A 22,684-nucleotide genomic window follows, 5' to 3' on the forward strand; every position below is an offset into this window, starting at 1 on the left:
GAGTAGAGATTACACAGGTTTGACCCTCGCAGAGCCTTGAGCTTTTATATATCTATGCTGTCAAATCTTTGCATTGATGATCAGCTTCTCATTGTCTATACATCCCACAAACTGGGTCAGGTGGTTATGAAACAGACCTTATCCAGTTGGATCATTCTAGCTATTTCAGAGGGTAACAGACGGGCAGGCAAGGATCCTCCTGAAGGGTTACAAGCCTATTCCACCAGGGCAATGGCTACCTCTACAGCCCTGCAAAGGTGTGTACCGATAAAAAGTATTTGTGAGACAGCAACGCGGTCTACTATTCATATGTTCACAAAACATTATTACCTAGACTCTTCCCTCAGTCAGGATGGGAGCTTTGGAAAAGCAATCTTGCATTCGGTTCATGAAAACCTATAAGAATCTTAAATTCTTACTCCCTCCACCAAATCTAATACAGCTTTGGAAGTCTGTCAAAGATGAGGAATACGTGGGAGGACACAATCCGTTCGAAGAACAAGTTACTTACCCCTGGTAATGTTCTTTCGACTGGATGTTCCTCCCACGTATTCCTCATCGTCCTCCAAACCTACCCCACAGTAGAATTTCCTATGCTATTACAGCTTTCGAGGCTAAGTACGGTCATTCCCGTGGTTGTGTGGGCATTTCTACTGTAAGAAAAAACAGAACTGAAGCCAATGGGCGCTGCACGTGCTATATATGTCTTCAATGACATCATTGTGGAGACAGAGGCCTTCGAGGGACATCGAGTCGACGCCATCGGTGCACAGCGCCCTCTGCTGAAAATAAAATTCTGAAGCTGGGTATCGAATATCAAAGATGAGGAATATTTGGGAGAAACATTGAATCAAAAGAACTTTACCAGGGGTAAGTAACTTGTTCTTCTTTCTCACTGGGCAGGTTTCATCTCCCTGGCACGGGTCCCGGAACCCCTTTGCTTGGTCGAACTCACTGTTTTCTTTATCCGATGTTTCTTCATGCCACAGCCTTGGTTTACTCCCCTGCCAAGGTCTGTGAGTGTTCACTGTAAATGCAAAGTGAGGGTATTTCCCTTTAATGCTCTTTGGGATATGTTTTCCCCATGTGGGTCCCAGACCCCCTTTACTATGCTTCTGTACATCGGCAAATGTTTGCATATGTTAGTCCTAGTTTCATTTAGCATTTCTCACATTTCTCTGGGTCTCTCCAAACACACCCTACTCCGTTGGCCTCTCTGGTCTGATCTCCTTCGTGCAGCCTGCCGAGCTCCCAGTCCGTGCAGACAGGTAGAAGACGCCATTGTTCCATTCCCTCGCCTGTTTTGAATGACAGCGGGCCAATCGGTGTATTCGAGCGACTAGACCGTGTGTCTTGGTTCTCAGCATTGATCTTCATTGATCTTGTCCTCTTTCTGGTCTCAGTGCTAGCATTGAATACCTTATGGCTATTTCCCTTGCCAGTGGTCACCACCTGAGATGTGTAGCAAAAGTGCATTGGGGCACTTGGTGGGGGTGTCAGAAGGTTTTTGAGAGAAGGTGGGAGGGTCAAAGGTATATTGCGTTCTCCCAAAGTGGTCACTACTCTTAATGGGGTCCTCTCTCCCCATGAGATACTCCTGCTGAGTACCACCCCCAGGGAGACTATCTGGTAGCGGCCTCACCTACTTAGCCTCATGGAAAGGGGCTTCCCCATCTAAAGCAGTGACAATACCTCATGATTCTTGACAGTAGTGTGACAAATCCCTCAATGTCTCTTCTCCCTGGGAGTCGGACCCTTTCCATGGGGCCAAGGAGGTGAGGCCGCTACCAGATAGTCCCCCTGGGGGTGGGAGGATCCTATGGGTGGTGACCCCCTCTCTGGGAGAAGTGAGGACTGTTGAGGGAGAACGCGGTATACACACCATCATGCTGTTAACCATGAAGCATCCAGCCCTATATTTTGGACTCCGATACCCCCGTCCTCTCTATCTCTCCTCTTGCTTCCACTAATTTACTTATACACAGTAATTGGGTTTATCAGGCAAATAACACTATGGCAAAGAAGAGTGAGGGCAGAGCAAATATGGATAACTTCAAAAAGCAGGGCAATGTAGAGCCCTGTTGCGTAACAGATACAAATATGCTAGCTATTAGAAGCTAGAAAGCAGTCCGGACATAGAAACTGAGACTCCCCTCAGAGTGTGTCCTGCACCAGAGTAGCTTGCTGCTGGGGAGTGGAACGCTGAGGGGAGGTTCTGCTGCAGACCCGAACACCTGGAACAGAGAGGCAGAGAACGGCAAAGCAGGAAAACACCATGACTTACCCGGTTGTCGGATCTGGCGTCCGGTGGCAGAAGCAAAGCCGCAGAGGGGTCCAGGTGAGATCAGACGCTCAGAGACAAACCAGCATGGTACAATCGCCAAAGACGTGAGGGGCCCAGGGGAAGCTGCAGAAGCTGTCTGGTTTTGCCGAGAAATAGAACCCTCGCTGACCAAGTACAAAGGTACACGGAGGGGAACCGAGAAGGCACAGGGATACCTCGGAGGCTGGGGTTGGGTGGAAGTGCAGCGCCATCTTCCTCGTCCCAATGGGATTGAAGAGAGACGCAAGTTGAGAACGGAGGGGGATGAAAGAGTGCCCCAGAGGGTTCGAAAGAGAGGATTGGCAGGTTAGTGAACCAGACCTAGTTAAGAGACATTGCAGAGTTAAACAAGGGGTCTGGAACCCACAGAATGAGACGAGAAGTCCAGGGGAAGAGAACCTTTGGCATAAAGCATGAGAAGAAGTCCAGGGTGAAGAAAACCTTTGGCATAGATTACGAGAACTTTGGCACAAGTTGTGAGAAGTCCAAGGGGAGAGACCCTTTGGCACAAGTTACCGAAAGCCCACGGAGGAAAGAAAGACCCTTTTGGGACGAATCACGAGAAGACCCAGAGCAAGGGAGTAACATCTTTTGGCAGAAGACAAAACAGTGACAAAGAAACTATTAATAAAGAGCACCTGTGGAACGATTGGGGAATGAAGACGCCTTCCTAATATTGTTTTGGAACTTGGAACATTGAACTGCCTAAAGCATCCCGAAGAAGGGAGTCATCCTGTTCGAAGCAGGGTGTAGTTTAGTTATAGATTTTCGTTTGAATTGTAAGGGATGGTAATAGGTTTATGACACAGGACACTGGACTATATACTTTTGACTGACATTCTGACATTGTCCTTAGTTTTGGTTGAGGCAGGGAGATACCTCTTAGTCATATGGACAGGTAGGGTTCTTGCTTATTTTCAGTCCTATACCAACAAGCATGCCACCTTTGTGTCCCGAGTCTATTTCTGCACCCTTACAGTAGTGTTAAAATGTCTTTCCAAAATCAACCTCGGGAGGCCAGCCTATTATGGTGAACAGGGAGGTCACTGAAGTCTAGCCAAACCCAATCAAGGTAGTTAGCAGAGCGGCACGACTTAGAATAAGGAGGGGTGTGAGAGCTGTCTAGGGCTACAATGAGTCCACACAGAACACCACCAGTTATTCCAGTTAGACAGGCAAGAACAAAAATATACAATCATTTATTAGGCCTTTAAAATACACACTAAACAAATGAAACCTTTAGGCAAATATTGCCACACACCTGCTATAAAAGGGATACAAACCTTCACCTTTAGGAGACGTTCGAAAGCATTTGATTCAGTAACCAGTATAAAACATGTAAGTACTCAGATGCATAACGCTGTAGGCATCCCGAGGGAAGGGAGGGTTTGTTGCCTGTGCGGGTCTCGGGCGGAAACTATTTGCCACATACTCACGCAGTATGCTGCACTGCGTGAGAACTATGAGAAAGGTTATTCCAAAGTCAGATTTTATAGCACAGACCATTTCTGGAGCATGATGTTTGGAGCAGAATCTCTGGTTGTTACAGGTGCAGCTTTTCACATATGGCAAAATCCAAAATTAGGTTAGAAGCTTTTATGTTGTGAATGGATCCTTTTGGTTTTAAATCATGAAATGATAATTGTGTCTTAAAGTATCTTTGTGTACGTTTTTAGCTTCTAATTGTGATTTCATGTTGTATATAACGTGTAGTTTACTATAAAGAACTGATGGTGGCAACAGTAAAGACAGACACAAGTGATCACAGTTCAAGGGTGTTTATTAAACTGTATAAACGGGTGAGAAAAACACCTAATCTAAACCAAAATCTAAAATGGGAGCAAGCTACAACCATCAAATAATAATAAGGCAGTCCTAGTGGCGTTTTGCCAAATAAAATGGCCTATACTAAAAAAGAAATGATTGCCAATCCTTACCGCTAAGTTACAAAATAGTGTGGGATAATGTTCACCAGAAAAGAAAGAAGTACTTACAAAATGATAAGTCAGGATGATATAGCTGGGGTCTCCCTTCCCCAAATTTTTAGCACGGGACAAGGCGGGACTCCTGAGCACAACACACAAATGGGCTTCTCCAGCACAAGGTTACAGTTCTTTTCAGCGATATTGGGCCCTTCTGTGGCCAAGTCTCTTTCACACAAAGTCTCTTGCCTCTGAGGGCCGGATGTGTCAACAATAACAAAAGAAAAGTTCCTTTCCATAATCTCTTACGTTGGGCAATGACTCTTCACCCCTGGATCCCCCTCAACCGGGCTCCTATCCTTCTTTAATGTTAGCCTCCCTCAGTCGGGTTCACTACGGCCAGAGACAGTTCTCTTTGCTTCATCAAAATGCGGGATTCACTTGCAGTAGCTTTCCACTTGATTATGTGTCAAAGACTTTTGAATGTACAAGGGGTTTTACTCGACCCTTGAATGACCACTTTGACCTCTAACGTCGGGTTCTCCTAGGGCCTTCTGGTATCTGTACTTCAACAAAAGGGAACCAGCCAGAGTCTTCAGAATGAGTGCCAACGTGGCGCTGGACCACTCTTAAGCTGGTCTTTCCCTGGGCTTTCTTAAAAGTTCAGTAACACACAAGTTCTTTGTTCACAATTTCCTTCAATTCATATCATGTTGCCGTTTGCCACCTTCGCTCAACACAGTTCGCTTTACTATTGGTTCTCCCTCCGACTCACCGGCTGTGTTGAACTCCTTGGCGTTTTTTGTCTCTGGAGTCAAGGACGGTACCACGGTAGCAAGCATTATCAGCGCGGGAGGGTACTGTGCACTATTGCCATCTGTTACACCACACATTAGCTGTAGTTCCTGGAATGATGTGAGCTTAGGGCAGTTTCACCAAATGTACAGATACATCCCTGCACCTCAGCAACCCCTTCAATAATGGCCTAAGTTATCTTTTGAAAAATAGTTTGTGTCCCCCACGGTGAGATGGCAACATAATAGCAGCTTAATGGCTTGTTTGGCACACTGTACACCAGGCAAAGCTCTCTTTGCTCTTGCACAAAGTTTTCTTCCATGTCTCATGGTCAAGCTCTGTACTTGGGTTTTAGTGTTGTTCTAGAGTATGTGATGAGCTACCTGAATTAAGAGGTTTCATAAAAAATGTATAGGTAATAGGAAATCTGTCCCTTTGCTTCTGGTGAGAAGACTCATTTTTTCCCAAGGCTTCAACTGCCTCTCCTTCACTCTAGTGGAGAGGTCCCAGTGTCGAAGTTGTAAATAGCGTATGCGTTCCTATTCCGATACTCAGAATAATACTTTATAGTTACCAAAAGGCCTCATGTGTCATACGCCGCGGCGCATTGGCAGCTGCTTCGCAGAATACAGCTCCATTAGATCTGTCACGTTTCTCTCAAACGTAACGTGCCGGTCTAGCTGCCTCCCATCATGGCCGCCGCTGGGAGGTACTTATTCTCGCTTCTCCCAGCGGGCATTGCGTTGCAACCCCTCTGGCGTGTCTTTTTCTCTTTTGGGCGTAAATGCTAGTTTTCTGTTGTTCTGCTTCCTTTTGAAGCTCTTTTCTCTCTCTGCTTTGCTCTGTCAAGATTCCGCCTGCCTGTTCGAATCTCTTTTCACCACTCGGTCCCCCGCTTCTGCGGCGGCCCTTCCTTTTCCGGGTCTCCCGCTCCTCCGGCGGCCCGGCTTCCCAGCTCTCTGCCTCCACTCACCTTCCTTCGCCCTTTTCTGTATTTCTCCGTTACTGTCTTCCGCTTCGCTGTGGTTGGATACGGCGCTGCTGGGCTTCCGCCTTTTCCACTCTGGGGTTCCGTACTCCGCTGGCTCTCTTCAGGGTTTGGTGCAGCCCCCATTCCTAACCTCTGTTGGATCCTCCACACGCTTCCGAACTCCGCAGGATACACCTCACCGATTCTGTCTCTGGAACTTGGACTCCTCCTCTTCAGCTACAGAAAGGTTTTTTTATGCCTTCAGGCTTTTTCCCTTGTCTTGACCTTTCACGGGAAAGCAGCCACAGGACTGCTGTGCTTTAGGCATTCACTGTGGCTTCCTCCCGTGGCAGGTATCTTCCACAAAGAAAGGAGAAGGATTACTTGACCCGGCGCCATCTACAATCCAGAGACTCTGAAGAAATCAACTCAGGTGGGGAGAGCGGGGAGGAGAGGGGGTTGGCGAAAGAACACAAATTGGACATTGTGTTCTCCTAGAAAATAAGTCTAGGTAAACTCGCATTCAAGCTGTCTCCAACCCTCAAAACATTTGTGTGTACTGACAAAGACAAATGCCTTACCTGTGTGTATATAGTGAAAGAAATGAGCACTCCTCAATTAGACAGCACTGCACACAGACAAAAGGCCCTATCACCTTGTAGGAACAGGAACTCACTGCAGATCCGAGAAACAAGACAGTGACAACTGAGGATCCATACCGAAAATAATCACCTAAGAAGTGATCCCCAACCATGTGGTATCCAACAGGGGCATAGGTGCAGAAATCTTTGTGAATCGCCATTGTGACTCATGGCACAAGAATCTTAAACGTGTTTAGGTCTTGAAGAAAGTGGGAACAAAGGGATCGATATCCCACTGAAACCGCTCGACCATATATTTACGAAATATCTACACTAACCAGACATCCTGCTGAAACTACTTATGTTGTTTTTAAACTCCATATGTGAGCAGACAAGTAGGGAGTAATACATTGGATTTCACTTCCTTCTGTGCTCCTTGTTCCTGAATCTCTGGATTTTAGCATAGTGTGGGATCCCCTACCTATTTCGATGCACCCTTTCGAGACTATGGTCTATAACTAGTTAGGGCCAGTCTCTCCTATCTGTCCCCTAGCCCTAGATGGGCGTGCACCAGCTCCTAGTAGGGCTAGTCACCCCACGAGGGACATCTAGCAGTGGCTGGAGGGCAAGTTCAGCTAAATTGGATAGCTTTAAAAAGCATTCTAAGCAAAGTCGAATTATCTCTGGTCCATGGCTAGTGGTCCTATTTTGGATTTTGTGAGTTTTTTGCTGCCAGAAATTGAGTCGGGATTTCTTGGAGACTCCAGATGGCCCCCCACATCTGCTGGGTTTAGACCCCACTTTGGGCCTGTTTCTGGGCTGTTTACTGCCAGGTTCTTCTGCTTGGCTGTGGTTTGCTGCAGGAGTCCAGAGAGGTGCTGCCAGTTCATAGCTGTTGTGCTGGATCTTCATTTTGGGACGTCTGAGGGTACCACCAGCCAATGTCTCTATCCTGAGACTGTTTTCTGCGGTGCTGCTGCTTTTAGTTGTTTGCCCTACTTCTGGGAACCATCTCTCCAGGTTCTCCCTTCCACCTGAAATCTTCTTCATGGGATCTTCCACTGCTGGATTGAAGGCTGATGGCCTTGGAAGAGCATCTGTCGTTCACCTGTGTTTCGGGGATCAACGTTGGTTCAGGGTGCCTAGTCCTGGGAAACGGACCCTGAAAACCGCACCTGTGAAAAAGATCTGTTTGCTTGCCAGGTTGTTTTGGATCACTAGAGCTGTTTCTCCCCAAACTATAGACGGAGTACCTGTGGGTCCTAGGAAGAGTGATTGACAATATTCATTCCTGGGTATCACCCTGATATGTGGTAATGATCCCTCAGAGATTAATCCTAACCGAGATTCCCCATAGACTTGCATTGTGGCGTCCTCCTGTTCTGCAACTTCTTCTCCTGGGGTCCATCTTTGATCATTGTAACATCTGCAACTGTGGGGTAGAACAGTACTTACAGTACTTACCTCAAGTAGTGTGGATGGGCCTTTAACGTCTCCCATTATATCCTATGGAAATTTGAATTGATACTGGAACTCTCCTTTAAGTCACTCTGTGCTGCTTACCTGTGCTGGACATTTTGCCTGAGTCCCCTAGGTGTTCAGTGAGATCTGCACTGAGATTCACAATTTATGTACTTTCCTGTGATTTTTCGTATCCATTTTTAAAATCTTCCCTCTCATTTCTGCAATGGTGAATGTTCTTGAAACACTAACTGCAACTCGTAACAATGTGAATAGTTTGCCATGAAATGTATCAAGAAGGTAACCGTGCTTGAATGTTCATTGATTCTTGGAAGCCTTTTGCTAAGGTTCACCATGGTGTCATCCTCTTTGTAGCTTTAATGTATTGTTCTGGGCATTAATACTGTGATAAGGTCTTAAGAGGTCTAAATGTATTGGTGAATTGTGCCTTGGGGATAGTAAATCTATTTTTCCTCACTATAAAATTGTGTGTCCCTTTTTAATCCCACAACCTGCCAGATGTGTTGGCTGTTGGCCAATGGAATTTCACTTATACTGCGGTTGGTTCTATCACTAGGACATTGTGCTTAGTTGTGCAGGCTACTTGCCCACTGGTTCGGATGTCTGGTATCCTGGATCTCTGCACTCCCGTTATTTTATGATGGGTGCTTGCCCTTGTTTACTATTGTAATCTCTGCACTTATTAGCCACCCCTTGGCTGCACTCTTGTTACCTGCACTTCTACCTCTCCCCTCCCTTTTGCACTTCTCCATCCTCCCTCCCCCTTTGCACTTCTCCCCTCCCCCTCTCTGTGCTTGCACGATCTGAATGACACAAGGCCCGGTAAGATCGTTGTTTTGTCCTCTTTGTTTCCCTCGTCTTGTCGCGCCTAGAAACACTTGTGTACAGGCGCGTTATAAATGCCATATCATATCATTCTAATACTGTCTATTATTCAATAATTTGCTAAAGTACTTATTTGACGTGATAGTTCTAGAGGTGTGACCTTATTAAAGTATAGATTTTTCAGTAGATCAGTGTGGTGTGTGTTTTTTGACCGATTGTGCCTCTGTGTTGACCTACTACCTCTACCTGGGAGTTAGGTCCTGTTGCTCTAGCCACATCAGAGAGGTTTGGCTTCCCTTTCTTGTCAGGTGATGGTGTTTTAGCTTTCCCCTAGGGTTAGTGTTTGTAGCATCCTCAACAGAGGGTGGTCCAAGAACTGCCTTAACAAAGGGAGAGCAGAGAGAGGAAGAGGTAGAGAAGAGAATGGGAGGAGAAACCGGGGGCAGTAGGTAGTAGGTAGTTGGTGGAGAAGGTAGGTGAATAGGAAGGGGGGAACATGAGAGGGGAAAAATGGGATAGAGAGTAAGGAGGCATATGATCGGGGAAAAGGAGTGTAAGGGAGGGAGAGTAATAATGAGATTGTCTGAGAGAACACAGGTGCCATCTTGAGACCATCAGTGTGGGGACAATAGGAGAGGCCACCCTTAGAAAGGCCAGGAGGGAGTAAGAGTAATGAGGCCTTTACATTTAGGCCCTCCTATGCTAGAAATGAAATGATATTTTATTTATATTGCGCTCATACACAAGTGTTTCAGAGCTTACAGTAGATGGGAGATGTTACCGATCACTGGTGGTCCTGCCGACCTTGTGTGACAGGGAAGCTTGGGTTAGGGTGGAGGGTCCAGTAGATGTTTAGTAGTTTTATGTACCTATTCTTTTCATTTCTAAGTGTTGGTTTCAAGGCTTATGTATATTCCACAGCACTCCCATTGGGATGAGGGGGTTTCATCGCAGGAGATTTGGTCGAGGCCAAATACATCACGTTTTTTCTGAGGAACTTGGCCTCAAATATATATGGGGGGGGGGTGGGTAATAGTAAGGATGTAGCAGTGGGGGTGGGATCGTTCCACTGCATATATATGCAGCCAAATGGCTTAAAAGAAGAAAAAAAGAATCCATGGATTTAGATTTGTCCAAATCTCCTCAATGAAATCCCATAGAACCCTCCTATTAATTTGTGTTAGACAGAATGTACAAAAATGCAGTGTGTGTCTTCCTGAGCCCTTCACCGCCCCACACTTAAGTCTACCCCTTACTACTCAGTGACACTATCTTGATCGAGTTTAGCTAGACATTAGTCTCTCTAACTGTTTGCCATAAATGGTGACCTCTAGGAATCTTCCCAAAGTGTTGATTCTGAAAATCCATCTTAATAGAAAGCGAAGAGACTGCGTTATGGAAGCCAGCAAAATAGCTGGTGGTCCTGCTTTTGGTCTGACTGTGCTATCGGCTGTTGCTGTGTGCATTTTCTGTCAGGGCCCCTATCAGTGTCGCTTTCTCTGTGCTATTTCTCGAAGGCCTTCTGTGTAGTATGTTTGTTGGGGCCTTCCCTCTGTACTAGTTTCTGAGAGCCCTGCCATTTTTACTGCTTGGTGGGAGCCTTCTCATAGCATTGCATGTTGCTTTCCATTCTCTTAGATTAAAGCTTGATCAAGAGGTGCAGCTGGAGAACATCAAATTTTACTCGATGGAACATGATGGAGGATCAGTTTTTGTGTCTCCCGTAGATCAGGAGCTCCTTGACACTCAGAGGAGGGTAAGTGAATATTTGTCATTCTAGGTGAGTGTGTGTTAGTCACAGCGTGTTGACAGCCAAGAAAATGCAGACTAATCTGAAGTTTCATTCCAGTCCGATGGTGTTCCGATGGTGTTCATTTAAAGGTGAAGGCTAGCACAAAACGCAGCAAGTCAGGGCTAGTGCCACAGACACTTATATGGTGATATTGATCCCATACTGTTCCTTCGGAGGAGCAAGTTCTGTGTACCCAGTGGGGTTGGTATGCAGTGATTTTACCAAATTTAAAATAACGAACAACGTTTTTACAAAAAAAAACACCAAATGTTTGTTTGAAAAAAAAAAAATATATATATATATATATATGGGAGTGGGATAAGGTGTTAAAACGGGTGGTGATGGACTTGGGGTGGGTTTATAAACTAAGGAAAACACGGGGCTTGGGAGGGGATATCCCTCCCAAAAAAAAAAAAACACATGTAACCGTGGGATGAATGCTTTGTTCCTTGTCACTTGTGTGCCTCTTCAGGACACAGTATCAAAAAAGAGCGCCACAACAATGGCCTGTTATTTTTTATTATATTTGGGTCCTGTGTACAGGTGGGCCAACTTACAATGCAAAACTGGGATCTTCCCACAAAAACAATATTCTGGATGTTCTTCTCCCATAATGTGACTCACCTGCCAGATGTGGCGTGTTGGCCCTTCGGGGGCTTGCAACACATGTCCTAGTCCGTTGTTGGTTGCTTCCCCTCCCTTGCCCTCCTCTGGCATTGCACGCCAAAGGGCAATCCAAACCCTTCTTCAGCCTAATCCAGGTGCAGTCTTTCCAGGGGTCCCATACCTCAAAAAACAGTTTAGCACAGTGTCTTAAATGCAGATGGGACAGTGGCTGTAGCCGGCAAAGATAGCCAGGGAGTGGTCTCTGGGTCGACTGATTGTACCCTGAATTCTTAGCTGACAGTAAACTCCCTGTTCCAGTTTGTTTTACCACCTAACGGCTCGCACTAACCTAGGGCCAACATGAACTTTGCGTACTGGTAATCTTCCCAGCCTTCTATCCTAGGAGGCTAGCCTGGACTTCAGAATGTCAGTGAATTCTGGCTTTGATACTTACTCTTCTGGACTTCATCCTGAGGTGCAGCTGAAATAAGCAGAGCCTGTACTTATTCTAGATTGTTATTCCTGGCACTGATGATGCCTTTTCAGGATATTACGATTGTAAGGGCAATGGATTTTGAAACTAACACACAGCCCTGTACCATCCTGTTCAACGGTGTGCAGACATAATTTTGGATGCATAATTTCGAATGCATTAATGTCGCAAATAAAAATGTCGATTTTTATTTTTTTATTTTTTATTTATTTTTTTAATTTTTTTAAATTTTATTTTCTCTAATGTTTTTAATTTTATAGGTTTTTTTTGGGGTCTAGTTAGTTAAAAAAAGCGTTAATAAACAAAAAAACGGGGGGCTGGGGAGAAACCCTCCATTAAAAATAAAAACATTTAAAAAATCAACATTTTTTTCCGACATTGAGGCATTCGAAATTATTGCCTTTGACTTATTGACTATAAACCCTGTTCAACGTAGTACATTACATGCCAGTCCCATTTGATGGACCTTGGACACTGACTGAATTAATTGTGCAGGGCAGTCCTTTTCCTAATCCTGACTACGATTACAGGAATGCCTACTTTTCACCTTGCAAATCTAAGCACAGAAAGAGGCAAGACTACGAAAGAGGAAGGCCAGAGAAGAGTAAGATATTAAGGAGCTGTGTACCACATACTCCCCGAGACAGACCAGGAAGATTCAGAAGACCATAACCCAGGATAACCCCAGACACTCCCCAAGACAGGTCAAGAAGCTTCAGAAGACCATAACCCAGGATAACCCCAGACACTCCCATAGATAGACCAAGAAGCTCAGAAGACCATAACCCAGGATAACCCCAGACACTCCCATAGATAGACCAAGAAGCTCAGAAGACCATAACCCAGGATAACACCAGACACTTCCCGAGACAAAGCAGCTCCTTAAAACCATAACCCAGGATAACCTCAGATACTCCCATGGATAGACCAAGAAGCTCCAGAAGACCATAACCCAGGATAACCCCAGCCACTCCCCGAGACAGACCAAGAAGCTTCAGAAGTCCATAACCCAGACACTCCCCGAGACAGACCAAGAAGCTTCAAAAGGCCATAACCCAAGATAACCCCAGACACTCCCTGAGACAGAACAAGAAGCTTCAGAAGACGATAACCAAGGATAACCCCTAAATTACGGGGAAGAAATGCTTGGTTGTAGGAGTTTGTTGTTGGCCCACAGTGTGACACGCAGCTAAAGGGTGAACATATCTAGAACTACCGTACACACTAAGCAATTGGAGAGAAATACTTACTTGGTAGCAGACTGCCAAGAATTGGCACTATATATAGACTGTATGTCTGAAGCAAGAATCATACTGGGCTTTATAACTCTGTGACTGTATGCTAGATTGGGGGAGAGAGGGTGAATTTTGGGTCGATCAGTATTCCCTAGTAAAACCCAGAGACACTTAGTGTTAACCCATCCTGACAGCTTTTTTTTTTGTTTTCTCAGCAAGAAATATGCTGTTTAAATTTGCAGTGCAGATTTCTACCGTTTCAGCAAAGCTGTTACCATGCCACATCTTCCAGTTCAAGAGATTATCATGTATTCCTACATGGACTATTGGCTTCATTAAGTCCCATGGAGATCATACCGGCTGTACAGACAACACTGGACAAGCTGTTTTGATAGATTGTGTTTGCAACTTGGACTCATGCTCATTTGGAATCGTTTAGACCCGTTGAAAGGGAAGGCTGTTGCACCAGACTAGAAAATGACAGTAATTCATGACGTTTGTCATTATGTTATCAGCAGGTCACACATGCCAGATAATAATAATGACACTCTGGGTTGCGGTACTTCCTCATGCCAATGATGGTGCAGACTTTCACATCTGGCAAATTGTGCCATGAATCCCAACCTTAATTAGCCATAGTTTCAATCACAGATCAACTAAAAGAGACCGACCAGGAGATAATGAGCAAATGGCTAGGGTCAATGCTGGGTTCCCAATCTCTGGCTGCTCTAGATAGAATATTTCATGTCTGTGTAGTGAATCTGAAGGCCATCTTGGCAGCCTTCCTTCCCGGCTGAGACACTAGAAGTAGCTGACCTGTATTCGGTGCCCTCCCTATTCTCAGCTTTGAACCCACACTGAGCCTACATCCCATGTCTGGGCAATCTGCACCCGGTGTAGCCCTGTACACCCTGTGAAAATACCACATCTATCCCCACAAAGCTGACTCCAGCAAAAGGAAGCTAAACGAAAAGGACTGGTTCCTGTGCAGGGGTGTGTCCAGGGAGGGGTCTGGGGTGGCACGTGCTACCCCTGGAATCTGATTGGCCACCCCAGGTGCCACCATATTATCCTACACTATGATCATTATGTGTGTGTGTGTGTGCGCTCCTACTTCATGCCACTGATCTGGAGCAGACTGTAGACTTCAGCCGTAACAGTCAAAATTCACTCTGACTTAAGCAGAAGCTAGTATTAAGCTCTTAGAGGATTTTTAACCTTTTGAGGGCTGTGGGTTCCAGCCCCTTTGGCATGCAAGTGCCCCTTACACCTACTGATGTGCAGGGTGTAAACACTGGCCTGGTAACAGGTTCCTTTTTCCAGTCAGTAAGGTCAATACAGTGCTGAAGAGGGGCTCAGACACTTCGGCCTTGCTCCATACAGTTCTCACCCCCTCTTGGTTTGATCAGGTTGTGACCTGATATCCCTAAAATGCTAGATTGCGACTTAAGGCCTTGCTTTTCTATCTGAGACTGACTGCTTCTTATGGCTCCAAAATGACCTAGAGGATGTAAACATGAAGCATGATTCCAAGCATAGGACCAAAGGTAGTGCCACCAATGCCATTTTCACTTCTCCTCTTCCTTCTCTCTCCCTCTACCCTGCTAACCTCTCTCTCCGCTCTATCCCTCTCACCCTCCTTTTCAACACTGCATGCCGACTGGCCACCGGGAGTACCTCAGAGTCTCACAGGTCCCTGGCACCCTCGCCAGTTCTCCAGCACTTGCCTCATTGCTACTGCTCTTGGTCAATTACCCATTGAGAATAGCATCTCTCAGCACTTACCCAGTTTCTGACCAACTGGGTGCAACTGGATTCTCCTGTACCGTCTGTGCAATTGCACGATCTGAACGTACCATGCCTTGAAGATCGTCTATCTTTTTACTCCCTGTCTTCAACTTCTGCATGGCGTTGCCTCTATGCTCTTGGAAAAACTGCAGAATTGTCGTCAGACCTATTAGTTGTTGCTTACACTGTTAATTTTATTTTATGCCCTTACTCTGCCTGGGTAGACTGGTTATCGTTCAGAAATTCAAGCGCTCTGAATGACTGTTGTTTTTCTCCCCTGTTCCCTCCCTCCTTGAGCATTTGAAACACTTGCCTTGTGTATAGGCTTTTTACAAATAAACATTAGCATACCATACCAAGACAGAATTCCTATTGTTGGGGCCACCTTTTTCCCTTTGTTGTAGGTCACTGACTTTTTTTGGTAGTCAGAGGGACTTCTCCTGAAGTCCTACTGCCATTGCAACCTTTTTTACCTTGCTTAACGTATATAGTATTGTGTTGCCCCTCGAGGTGAAAGGGGAGCGACATCTGATCTCCCTATACGCAGACGACATGTTACTGTACTTGCGATACCCTGAAGAAAATCTCCAGTACATTCTAGAAGTTATGGAGAGATATGCTGAGTTGTCCAGTATAGCGGTGAACCCCCAGAAGTCCAGCATGTTCCCATTAGGGGGGTATATAGGGATTCCAGCGCAGCGATTGCACGTATTGCAAGTGCCATGGGCGGTCAGCACGTTTCGGTACTTGGGGGTAAACATATACCACACAGTGGAGGAGGAGCATAGGTGCAACACAGAAAAAGCCATTAAAAACATTGAGAAGTGCATGCAATTCTGGGCAAAGTTACCCTTAACAATGATGGGGCGGGGAGCAATGCTAAAGATGGTGGTTCTGCCAAGGCTTCTACACTACTTTGGAAATATACTGTACCTGATTCCTAAGAAGTTCTTCACCAAACTGAATAGCATGTGTAGGGATTTCTTGTGGCATGGCACGCGGAAAAGAGTGGCGTTATGGAGTGTGCAACTTTTAGAAGAGCTTCCCCTTACCCCATGGTCCCACAGCCTTTTTAGACTGTGCATTTCCATTTTTTGAACTCCAGTATCTCCAACTTTCTGTGACCTACGGGAATGATTAAAAATTCACACATGAAACGGAATACGAACAGTTGACCTAGCCCAGGTCTTTCCAATCACAACAAGACAGCTACAGAATCTAATCCCCAGTTCTGGATAGCTCTGTATCAACAAAAATGGATCTGCCACCCTCCCTCCACCCCTTGCACTTGAGTCTAAGGAACTGTATTATGTGGCAAGCCAGTTGCAATGTTTCTAAATGGCTCTCTGATGAGGAGACCTCCGAATCCAGGCTGTTTGGGCACGATTGTGCACCATTTTATTTGAAAGAGATGTGGGTACCCAAGGCGGAAATTATGGGGCACCCTAAGATGATGCTACTAGGGTGGAAGATGTGGCGTAGGGCATGCCAGATGATGGAGAACCCGTCCCCATGCTCTCCGCAGGTAGCACTGGTTGCATTGACAGGGGCAGATGTACAGCTAAGAATGATGATCAGAAATCACTGGGAACCAGTTGGGGTAGCAACAATGGGTGACATTTGGCGGGAGGGATCTAGTATTACTTTTGAGGGGCTGCGGGAAGAAACTGGGTTGCACGAGGGCCAGTATATTACATATTACAGAATGGTGCAGAGAATCAAGGGAATATGGCCCGAAACTGTGCTGGAGGAGGAACCAGATGCCACCATATATATTATATACGACATAGCGGAAGGGGGCCATGAGATATCCAGAATATATGAAATGTTGATGTTCAAAGTGGGGAAGGAGGTCACGCAGTTGAGACTAGATTGGGAAACGGAAGTTGGAGCCCCGATGGAGGACAGGATGTGGGAACAGGTATCTAGAAATGCGAGACTGAAACAGATACAACTGTATATCACGCATAGGGCATATATGACACCTCAGAGGATATCGAGGTTTGAGAATGCAGGACAGCAAGCATACCCCAAGTGTGATGAGGAGAACGCGGGCATGGTGCATATGTTCTGGTCATGCCCGGTCATAGAACGCTTCTGGAGTGAAGTGAAAGGGAAACTGGGGAAAAAGGGGATCAAGATTGTAGTGGACACAGTGTGGGCCTGTCTGTTGGGGCGGTTCCCAAGATCACAGAAGCTCAAGCATGTGAGTAAACTGAAGGATCTGGCTTATGTGCTTGCAAAGAGGAGAATTGCCATGGGGTGGAAGACATGCCATAAACCAAGTGTGGAAGTGTGGTGGAGAGATTTGCAGAAATGGGCGGAAGCAGAAACCATGGTATGGCAAGAAACGAGCAATGCAGGAGGGGAGGAGGAGACTGAGTCCCTGATGGCCTGGAAATCATTGATAGCCGAGCTGGTTGGGTCAATAAGAGACCCGGCAGAACCTGTAGAAGGGGAGACTGTACCACAGGATGCAGACACGGAATGTGTAAAGTAATAGACTCGTAAGGGGGGGTGGGATAAGGGAAGCAGTGGTTAGAAGTCAAGGAAGTATAATGAAACTGTTGATATATGCACTGCCTGTTTGGTTTGTATTGTTTGGTTGAGCTATTTAATCAATAAAATATTTTTTAAAACCTTTAAAAAAAAAGTATTGTGTTGCCCCTAATTCGCCGAACCCCAGCACAAAGATATGGAAATGTTGGGAGCCCATTTGAGGGTGTTAAAAAATAAAATAGTGGGACATCAACCAGGGAAAAACAAAACATGCAGAAAATAAATTATCAGAAACTGGTTAGTTGCAAAAGTAGCATTAACCTAAGGTCGGAGGTGCTTCAAACTAAACACGAGTACTGTAGAAATATACAAGCTGACATTATTAAGCACCACTGGAGTGAGTGGTGGGGTCCGAACACTACTTTTGATTTTCAAGGTATTAAGTGCAAGCAATTATGACTTGTACTGTTGTAGCACCTCATCTGTCTTTGGGGTGAATAATGTTTTTCAATGAAATCAGATGCGAAGCCTTAAGGTGGGCATGACCTTTCTTAGCAATGGCCTGAGACATTGCCCGTGCCACTGCCAGTCAGGCCGTGTCAGAGGAAAGGGGCTGGAGAGCCGCTTCCTGAGCCAGACCATACAAATAAAAGTCATCAGTTACATCTAGTGCAAGACTTTCTGTACATTTCCCAAGTTCTTCCAGTACTTGCCCAGAGTAACTTGACATAATTGAGGTAAGTTAAGAGCAAGGAATTCTTGCTCTGGAATACTTTCTTTCCAGCCGCGTCACATGTCTCACTCCCCTTATCAAGAGAATGCTCTATCCAGGTGTTGGCAATCTTGCCCTTCTCTAGGGCTGCCATTAGTGGCTTGTTATTAGAATTTTTATATTTACGATCAGAAGTCTTCGCAAAAGGGGTTTCTGAAAAGGCTTCTTCACTGTTGAAAAAAAACGAGGTTTACATCGGAAAAACAGTAGTTGCCCTCTCTTGGATTTTGTCGGAGACCAGTGTTATTTTCTGGTCATGCCACACCTAAAGCCTCCACCGGTTTAGTCACATCTCCACTCGAACCTGTTTTGAGGAGGCTCCTGCGCCTTGGAGAAAGTGGTAGTTAAAGAAACAGGCACCTTAATAGGAGCTCTGGGCTCCTCTACGGAAGGCACTTTGTACAGTCAAACCAAAGGGCTTTCATGAGCACAGGTTCTACAACAATTTCTCATGAGCAAGAGTAAGGAATAACCTATGCTTATCCGCCAGCAAATCCAAAAGCTATCCGACGACAGAGTGCCTCATTACGAGTTGGGCGGGAAGTGCCAAATTCTAACTTACAGAAATGTTGGCGGTAATACCTCTAGCGGAATTTCATCCTGCAGTAACTCAGTCAAGAATTGGTGGAATCAGAGCCAGAGGTAATTCCGAGGGCAGAATTGCCTCCAAAAAACAAAAACTAATTTCCGCCATATTGCAAGTAAAATAATTGCGGTATTACCTCCAAAAATGAAGGTAATAATGCAAAAACACATCACAATTATCTCCACTAAAAAGGTGGAGGTAAATGCATACAGGTGTCACAACTCAAGGCCCAGGTGAACCTGATCCACTCAGGTGGAGTATAAAAGGCCCACACCCACCCCAACACAAATCCAAGCAACATGCAGCCACAACCAGACGTAGTTTACGGACTCCCCAACCTGCTACTCTACATTGAGTTACAGCAGCATGCCAGACCACAGCAGGGAATGAAACGGGCGCAACCAAGGCGTAGGAGGCGCATGCTGCGGAGGGCACCAATACCACGTGTCCGACCATCCCCATGGACACTCACAGAGGCAATTAGTCACCTTATACAGATTGGATCGTCCAACCATGGTCGGTCTGCTCACCCTGACAAAGGCACAACTGCAGAGTTCCATTTCCATCTGAACAGCCATCCTCCACCCTTCTGCTAAAGCTTCAGTCCGTCTTATATTTCTGTGGCACAGGTGCATGCAGCAAAGGCAAGCTTCTACAGCATAGCACATTTGCCCAACACAATTGCTGCATTGGACTGCACCCATGTGTATTGGTACCACCCCAGGCAATTGAAAAGGCATACCGCAACCAGAAACAATATCACTCTATGAACATGCAGATGACTTGTGTTGCTGATCTCATCAGTGACTGCTGTACTCGATATCCTGGGGTGACACATGATGCACAGATTCTGCGCAACAGAACCCTGCCTGCACACATGGAGAGGCACGTGGGTAAGTATAACTCAGACCTGACTGCCAAAATCACTTGCATGAACCTGCGGCACGTAAGTAGTGTGAAGTGAATGAACCACAAGTACCATGGTGCAACAACAATGATACCCAGAATAGGCCAGGCACCCTGACTCACCCACCCCACCCCAGCACACAGACTTGATACGTGATGAATCTGTGCATACAGCCATGCAAGGCAGCACCATGCAATCAGGTCAACGTACAACCCATGTAAGCATATCCATGTACCCTACATGGCACAGTGCCACACCATAACTGACCAGTGCATTGCCAATATCAAATCATTGACAGACTACACGTGACTGCCGACTCCCACAATGCATATGACTGCAAGGTATCCGTGTTCACCCTTTCCCAACAACACTGATGCATACAAGGTGCCATGTGCCCATCCACTGAGACATGCACACAAGGAGTATGCACGTCCGGACCATGACTTGTACCACGGACAACACACCGCCATGTCTCACACAGTCCATTCATGTCTTGCAGGTGATGCTGGATACCCGCAGTTGCCATGGATAATGGCCCCCGTGCAATACCCTGCTACACCACAGGAGATGGCCTATAATGATGCAGAGAGGAGAACAAGATCATGCATTGAGAGGACATTTGGCCTTCTGAAATCCCGCTTCAGGTGCCTACATCACACAGGCGGTGCACTGATGTTCAGCTCAGCGAACGCAGGGAAAATGATAGTGGTCTGAGCCATCCTGCACAACATGTGCACACGCAGGAATGTAGCAATGCCCGCAGATGAGGACAATGACCCCTCTAGCTCTGATGAGGAAGAGGCTGGAGGAGTGGAATGGGAACCCCAGGCCCTAAGTGGGGAAGCAAGGGAAGATCGGATTGGCTGCCATGAGCTCATAGAAAATTATTTTTGACTCCAGAGACATGACACCCATACATGCAATATGGGCAGGGTGCTCTGTGCTGACTCCTCAGTAGGGGTAGCGGACTGTGAGCTCCTCTGCATGCTCCCCCATAAATGTTCCAGGCTCAGATGTATAGCTCTGGCCATGGTCTCATGTGACGAGGACATTTATTCAGCCAGCTCCCAGACCCTCTGGCTGATGAGAGACAGGCTTGCATTGTATGTGACTGTGCTCCTGCATAGATGGTCGATTGATTGCGACAACCCTCTCAAGGCCCCCTGGATGCAGTTACGAATGGCTCGGCATGCCCCAAGAGTCCTGTGCAATGGTGTGCATTTCTGTCTGCCTCTGTTCCTTCCGGTCCAGATGCCCCCAGATGGCCTGGAGCGTGGGGGCACTGGTGGTGGTGTTAGCATTTGGACATGTTCCTCGTGCTGGGCATGACGCTGAGCATACCTAGCCTGATCATCTGATGAGACCTCGGCATAGCGCAGGGCACAGTGGACATCATGCTAGGATGGTGGTGTGTGCAGTGGTGAGAGGTTGCGCAGGGGGGAGGTCTCCGGTGAAAAAATGTCGATTGGGGGAATGTAGGTGGCTGGATGTAGGGGAGAGAGACCCTCATACTGGTCTACATCCGTGCCAGGAGTGGCCTGCTGTGATTGGTGGCTGTCACCCTCAGCCTGACCCATCTGTGCGTCCGCAGTCAGGCCCCATGTGGCACTGTCTTGGCATCATCTTGGTGGCACAGATTACACACGTGGGGTCTGTGTTGGCCCCGTGGGCTTGTACGCGTGGTCAGCAGAATTCTCTGTCCGTAGCCTGGTTGACAGGTGCCTCTTTTTGGGTGGCACACTCACACTCCCTGAACAGCCTTGGCCTGGGTGCTTGCTGCCAGTGGTTGTAGCTGGTGTCATGGATGGACCAGCCATCTATGACATTTCCTGGGTGTCTTGAGTTCCTTTTAGGACAAATTGACATGGGCGTTACCACATTGTTGATGATGTGCTTTGGAATACAACATTCACATCACTTGTGCCATGTCGTCACTGTGTGTTGGGCCTCCTGAGCCTCTTCACCAGGTATCTGGTGGTGCAGTCAGGTGGGTGGAGTGCATTTGGTTGTGTGTTGGTCAGTTGGGCATTTGTACTCCTCAATGTGTCTGTCGATGGGCCATGATAGCCGAGGGATTTGTGGCTGCGACGCAACTATTAACTGTGCATCCATGGACAGGGACAAGTTGAATGGTTGCAAGGTGGCTATATTGGCTGTGCATGGCTGTCATGTGAGGGGGGTCCTGTGGTCACTGGTTGCTGTCAATGGGGCCTGGAGCCTCACATGGATGGTGATTGCTTTCTGCCTGCAGGGTTGTGCAGTCGTCATTGCATGTGTCACTGTGGTACTATCCAGATTTAGCTTGGCTGCTGGTTCCTAGCTTTGGCGTGCCCACGCTCTTGATCCCGACAATGTGCAGTATCCCACTGACCATCTCCTCCCATGGTGTCAGTAGCAGAGGTACTACTGTTCGACCTCCAGTGGCAGCAGTCTCCCAACAGTGATTGGAGATGAGGGTCCTGACCCTGGCCTTGAGGTCAAGGTCATTTCACCTCTTCATATCCTCTACATCACGTTGGACATGCCCTACAACCACCACCTTGTCCCTCATTTCAGACCATTTGTTGTTCTTGTGCTGTTGGCTGGTCTTCGTGCGCGATGGCCCATATAGCTCATCAGAATTGGCAACCACTTGCTCTGCCAACACTGTGAGCTCCTGGTTGCTGAATTTGGGCTTCGGTTGCCTCATATCGGGCACCCTGCCTTTGCCCTTTCCTGTGGACATGTTTGGCCTTAGATGGGTGTTGGGGAGAATTCTCATTCTATGGCTAATTTCCCTTAGCTATAGAGTCCCCCAGCAGCTTTGCTGGATTTGAAGGGTTTGTTTCTTTTTACCTGCTAAGAGTGAGACTCTTTTTCCCACTCTTTGGCATTTCTGCTATGTGTGTTCTAGGCTATTTTTGTGTTTAATGGCTATGGGATTTTCTCTCCCCTATAGGAACCATCTTTATTCACATGTGTCACACAGCACCCTCCGTGTCGTGACACGGGTGTCGTAGCGATCCCCAAACATAGACTCCATACCCTGGGACTGACTACCGTCTCCCAGGGCATGTAAAGTCCCCATTGACTTTACTAGTCGATTTTTATTAACTTAACCAGTACAAC

General features: G+C 46.6%; 1 protein-coding gene across 1 annotated transcript in view; it reads left to right on the forward strand.

Moving 5' to 3' along the window:
* The window catches only part of FAAH2 (fatty acid amide hydrolase 2), a 309,532-nt gene that overhangs the window by 245,894 nt on the left and 40,954 nt on the right, over positions 1-22,684 (forward strand). Inside the window, exon 7 of the mRNA XM_069648990.1 lies at positions 10,537-10,654. Within this exon, the coding sequence (XP_069505091.1) occupies positions 10,537-10,654 (118 nt within the window). The remainder of the gene's footprint in view (positions 1-10,536; positions 10,655-22,684) is intronic.

This window comes from Ambystoma mexicanum, chromosome 2q (genome assembly GCF_040938575.1).
Source record: "Ambystoma mexicanum isolate Mex_15411 chromosome 2q, UKY_AmexF1_1, whole genome shotgun sequence".
In the NCBI taxonomy this organism is placed as follows: Eukaryota; Metazoa; Chordata; class Amphibia; order Caudata; family Ambystomatidae; genus Ambystoma; species Ambystoma mexicanum.